Source organism: Theobroma cacao, chromosome 4 (genome assembly GCF_000208745.1).
Source record: "Theobroma cacao cultivar B97-61/B2 chromosome 4, Criollo_cocoa_genome_V2, whole genome shotgun sequence".
In the NCBI taxonomy this organism is placed as follows: domain Eukaryota; kingdom Viridiplantae; phylum Streptophyta; class Magnoliopsida; order Malvales; family Malvaceae; genus Theobroma; species Theobroma cacao.
Window position 1 is genome coordinate 22,353,895 of NC_030853.1, and position 5,888 is coordinate 22,359,782.

Sequence of the window (5,888 nt, forward strand, 5' to 3'; positions counted from 1 at the left end):
TCGAATGTGCGTCGATTACAGGGATTTGAAAATAGCAAGTCCGAAGGATAGCTTCCCTTTGCCACATATTGATACTCTTGTGGACAACACAGCAAAGCATGCTTTATTCTCATTTATGGATGGTTTTTCTGGTTACAATCAGATCAAGATGGCACCCAAAGATATGGAAAAAAAAACATTCGTAACCATGTGGGGAACATTTTGTTACAAAGTAATGCCATTTGGATTGAAGAATGCAGGTGCCACCTACCAAAGGGCAATGGTAGCTTTGTTTCACGATATGATGCATAAAGAGATAGAGGTATATATGGATGACATGATTGTAAAATCTCATACAGAAAGGGATCATACTGTCAATCTCAAAAAGCTATTCGAGAGATTGCGAAAGTTTCAGCTTAAGTTGAATCCTGGAAAATGTACTTTTGGTGTAACTTCTGGAAAATTATTGGGGTCATAGTAAGTGAAAAAGGAATTGAAGTGGACCCGAAAAAGATACGAGCTATTCAAGAGCTATCACCTCCCAAAATGCAAAAAGAAGTGAGAAAATTTTTAGGGAGGTTGAATTACATTACTCGATTTATATCTTAGCTCACCTGCAAATGTGATCCAATCTTCAAGCTGGTTCGAAAACGAGACCCAGAAGAGTGGAATGAAGAATGTCAAATAGCCTTTGATAAAATCAAAGAATATCTCACAAATCCACCGATGTTGGTGCCACCGACAGCTAGAAAACCTCTTATTTTGTATTTGATTGTGAACAAGAATTCTATGAGATGTGTATTGGGGTAACATGATGAAACTGGGAAGAAAGAATAGGCCATATATTACTTGCGCAAAAAATTCACGGAGTATGAGTCTAAATACTCTGTGCTCGAAAAGATGTATTGTGCGTTAGCATGGACAGCCCAGAGGCTCCGACAATATATATTGTATCACACAACATGGTTGGTGGCAAAATTAGATCCCATCAAGTATATTTTTGAAAAACCCTTCCTGTCTAGGAGAATAGCTCGATGGCAAGTGCTATTGTCTGAGTATGATATTGTGTATGTGTCCCAAAAATCAATCAAAGGGAGCGTCATTGTTGAATTCCTTGCAGATCGAGCTGATGAAGATTATGAATCTGTAAGTTTTGATTTTCCAGATAAAGATTTGATGACCGTTTTGCACATAGAAAAGGACAGTCCCAATGAACTTAATTCATGGAAGATGTATTTTGATGGAGCATCTAATGCTTTAGGGCATGGAATTGGGGCAGTGTTGATTTCTCCAAGTGGAAAGTACTATCCAGCTGCGGCGAGATTCAATTTCAATTGTAAGAATAATATAACGGAATATGAGGCGTTGGGTAATGGGATTACAAGTAGCAATCAAGATGAAAGTCGGCGCGATAGAGGTTTACGGAGATTCAGCTTTGGTGATATGTCAAATGAGAGGCGAATGGGAAACTAGAGATTCTAAACTAGTTTCATATAAAAAGCTAATTACAGAATTAAGCAAACAGTTCAAGGAAATCAGCTTCAACCATTTGCCTCGAGAAGAAAATCAGATTACTGATGCTTTGGCCACTCTCGCAGCAATGTTCAAAATAAAAGAAGCGGCTGATGTACGCCCTTTTGATTTAGAAGTCCGTGAAGTCTTCACACACTACTTGAACGTTGAAGAAGAGGTTGATGGTAAGCCGTGGTATCATGATATCATGCAATACATTAAGCACCAGGTATATCCGGAGAATGCCTTGGACAATGACAAGCGGACCCTTAGAAGATTAGCAACGGGTTTCTTCTTGAGCAAAGAAGTGCTATACAAAAAAAGTCAGGATCAAATACTTTTGAGATGTGTGGATGCTACTGAGGCCAACAAAATAATGGAAGAAGTCCACGAAGGAACTTGTGGAGCTCACGCTAATGGACATATGTTGGCCAGACAAATTATGAGAGCTGGATATTATTGGTTGACATTGGAATCAGATTGCATAAACTTCGTTCGAAGGTGCCACAAGTGTCAGATTTATGCAGATAGGATCCATGCTCCACCAGCCCCATTGCACGTTTTCACGGCCCCTTGGCCATTTTCAATGTGGGGAATGGATGTGATTAGGCTTATTACGCCATAAGCCTCTAATGGACATCGATTCATATTGGTGGCCATTGATTATTTCACGAAATGGGTAGAAACAGCTTCCTATGCGAATGTGACACAAAAGGTGGTGTGCAGGTTCATCCAAATGGAGGTCATATATCGGTATGGGCTTCCAAAAAGGATCATTACTGATAACGCAAGCAATTTGAATGGCGCAATGGTGAAGGAGGTTTGCGCTAAATTCAAGATCAAGCAACATAACTCAACAACTTACCGTCCGAAGATGAACGGAGCGGTAGAGGCAGCCAACAAAAATATCAAAAAGATTGTCGAAAAGATGACTGAAGTTTATAAAGACTGGCATGGGAAACTTCCCTTTGCCTTGCACGCATATCAAACTTTTATGCGTACCGCCATCGAGGTAACTCCGTACTCATTAGTATATGGTACAGAAGCAGTTCTACCTGTTGAAGTAGAAATCCCATCATTGAGGGTGTTGATGGATACAGAATTGGAAGATGCTGAGTGGGTCCGCTTTCGCTATGAACAATTGAACTTGATTGAGGAAAAAAATCTTGCGGCTCTTTGTTATGGCCAGATGTACCAACGAAGAATGATGTTAATATACGAGAAAAAAGTTCATCCCAGGCAGTTTCGAGAAGGAGAGTTGGTTCTCAAGAGAATACTCCCTAATCAAATTGATTTTCGGGAAAAGTGGATGCCGAATTGAGAAAGGCCATATGTGGTAAAGAAGGTTTTTTCAAGAGGAGCTTTAATTTTAGCTGACATGGATGGGGAAGATCTGTCTAATCCGATAAACGCGGATGCAGTGAAAAAGTACTATACTTAAAAAAAAACAAAACAAAAAATATATATAAAAGGAAGGGGGTTTGTGTTGAAAACCTGAAAAAGGGTAACTCATACCCAAAGGAGGAGGCTCATGCTGAAAACCCGAGAATGGCAGCTTGAGGCCAAAAGGCAGGAATTTGGAATGAAACTGAAACCATCAATCCAAGAAGAGGTGAAAATGCATTATGAACAAAGCTCCACAATTTTGCAAAACATGAGGAGTTATAAAGTCTGCAACCTACAGATTTGCTCAAGGCATCAATCAAGGACAATTCTTGAAGTCAAAAATCAAATTGGTTTCTCTAAATGGTCTAAATGTTCATTGTTTGAATGATCTAATCATTGCTTTGTAAATTTTCCTTCATTTGATCCTTTGTAAATCTTCCTTCACTTCTATATTTCAAGCTTTTCTTTCCACTAATACACAATCCAACATGATGATTGTCATGGAAATGAATGATAATTGGTAAGGAAATGAACTAACTAAGCAAGAAATTACGTTCATTGTTCAACAAATGACTTGATGATGAGAAAAAGGAATGGCAGAGCTTTAAACTTGAGCAAAAAAAAAAAAAGGTCAAATGTCAAAAAGAAGGGGGCACGCCTAAGGAAAACCAAGAATGTCAGCCAATGAAGAAAGGCACAAGACGAAGGTCGTTGAAAGCTGCAGTGAAAAATTAGATGAAGCAAAGGTCTTGGAACCTTAATGAATCATAAACATGAAAAGCATTCTATCATGTCAATCATGCATACATGCCTAGCCATGCACTTGACAAGAATCAAAATTAATTCATGTCCCAAACTTCGAAGGTGGAAATTCACTCGACCTAAAGTGTTGAGGTTGTAAAACTTTGACGGAAGGATTTGAGTCTTCTCATTTCATGTTAATCCAATTAAGTTGGCATTAAAGAATTAAATCGAACCTGTTTTGAGATAAGTAGAGCTTAGATAAAGTCTAGAAATTTCAATTTTTAAATCGAACTTGTTGTGAGATAGGTCGAGCCTAGATAAAGTCTAGAAATTTCAATTTTTAAATCAAACCTGTTGTGAGATAGGTCGAGCCTAGATTAAGTCTAGGAATTTCAATTCTTTAAGTTGAACCTGTTGTGAGATAGGTCGAACCTATATCAAGTCTAGAAATTTCAATTTTTAAGTCGAACATATTTTGAGATAGGTCAAGTCTAGATCAAGTCTAGAAATTTTCGTTTTTTAATTGAACCTATTTTGAGACGGGTTATGCTTAAGTCAAACTTAGAAATCTCATTCTTTTACGAACCCAGGTCAAGCCTAGGGACTTCATGTTTTTAATCAAACTTGTTTTGAAATAGGTCAAGCCTAAATCAAATTGCTAGAATCAAACTTGCCCCAAGATGAATTGAATACAGTGTCTATGTCTTTGCACTATTCTTGATTCTCAAGAATGTACAAAGAGGGGCAACTGTAGACACCTACTTCAAAAAAAATAATAAAAAAAGCTTAAAAATAAAAAAATTAATAAGAAACAGATGAAAATAATAAAAAATAAATAAAAATAAAAAATAAAAAAAATGATGAATGAACAGGAAGGGACTAAGCGTGTGCTCAGCCCCTCATCCAATTCATCATTACAGGCCATTAATGCCCCTGAAAGGTAGCCGAATTTGGGGAGGAGTGGTCACCTCCGGCTACCAACCCTTCCTGTTTGCTAGAACCTTGTGAAATCATGCTCAGAAGAGCATGATTTCACCTCTGGATTGTCCAAATTTTTGGACAATCCAGTTCTTAAAAGGGGGGGTTTCAAACCGATTCAGGGAGAGGATTTTAGGGGCAAGAAAATCGAGATTCAAAAAAAAAAGAGTTTCAAACAAAAAAAAACAACAAAAACAGAGAGAAAACATTCCAAAAAACATAGATTCAACAACCAAAAACCAAAAAAAATTCTAAGATCTAGCAGCCAACTACCTAACCACAATCAACAACAAATAAAAACTCACAACCAAAAAAAAATACAAAAAAAATGAGGGAAATGGCAATGGTTTAGGATTTTTGGGTTCCGATTTTATGATTTGTTTTTTGGAGATCCAATTGGGTCATCGACGGTGAAAGGGAGGAGGCCCGATTTGGGTATCAAGAAGCGGATCGGCGTCATTTAGGAGGAAGAGATTTGGGATCTAGGACTCCCGATCTGCGGTGGTAGAGAAGAGAAGTCGTCGACCGACGAAAAGAAAATAGAGAAAAGCAGGCGTCGGCCGACGAGAAGGAAGAAATAGAGAAAATGAGGAAATTTGCTAGCCAAAGGGAAGTTGAAGAGAGAAAGAAAGACAAAAAGCAAAAAGTAGAAGAAGAAGAAAAAAAAAGTTTTAGAGAGAAGGTAGAGAGGGTGCGGCTAGAGAGAGAAAAAAAAAGTAGAAAATGAGAAAGAAGGGAAAATGAAGGTTTAAATACTTAGGTTTAGGATCAAAACGACGTCGTTTTGGTGGATTAAAAGCTATCAAACAAATACCCAAAACGATGCGTTTTGGGCTTAGCCTTGTGGACCTCAAGAAGCAGATCCGGCATAGCAGTTTTGGGCCTTCTGTGGGTTATTGAATTAGGCTAATCTGAGCCTAGAAAGTTAACCTTCCTCTCTGGTTTTAATTGATTTTGTGTCTAGCCTATTTTTGTTAAATAAAAATGTATTTTCATTTTTATTGTTATAATTTAAACCATATTAAGAAAAGTTATACATATATATATACATATATGTATATGTATATGTATGTATATGTATGTATATATATGTTTATGTATGTGTATATGTATGTATATGTATGTATATATATGTTTATGTATGTGTATATGTATGTATATGTATGTATATATATGTTTATGTATGTGTATATGTATGTATATGTATGTATATATATGTTTATGTATGTGTATATGTATGTATATGTATGTATATATATGTACATATATATATATATATAATATATATA

General features: G+C 36.8%; 1 protein-coding gene across 1 annotated transcript; it reads left to right on the forward strand.

The window, feature by feature from the left end:
• LOC108661607 lies at window positions 880–2,116 on the forward strand. Its single transcript, XM_018119066.1, has 2 exons — window positions 880–1,396; window positions 1,491–2,116. The coding sequence occupies exons 1-2, from the start codon at window positions 880–882 to the stop codon at window positions 2,114–2,116; spliced, it is 1,143 nt and encodes a 380-aa protein (XP_017974555.1).

Bases quoted from the DNA above. Each gene is read 5' to 3' on its own strand.
- LOC108661607 (XM_018119066.1), top strand. From the start codon at position 880: ATGTATTGTGCGTTAGCATGGACAGCCCAGAGGCTCCGACAATATATA. The intron at 1,397-1,490 runs GTTTACGGAGAT...AGCTAATTACAG, and splicing joins TGAAAGTCGGCGCGATAGAG to AATTAAGCAAACAGTTCAAG.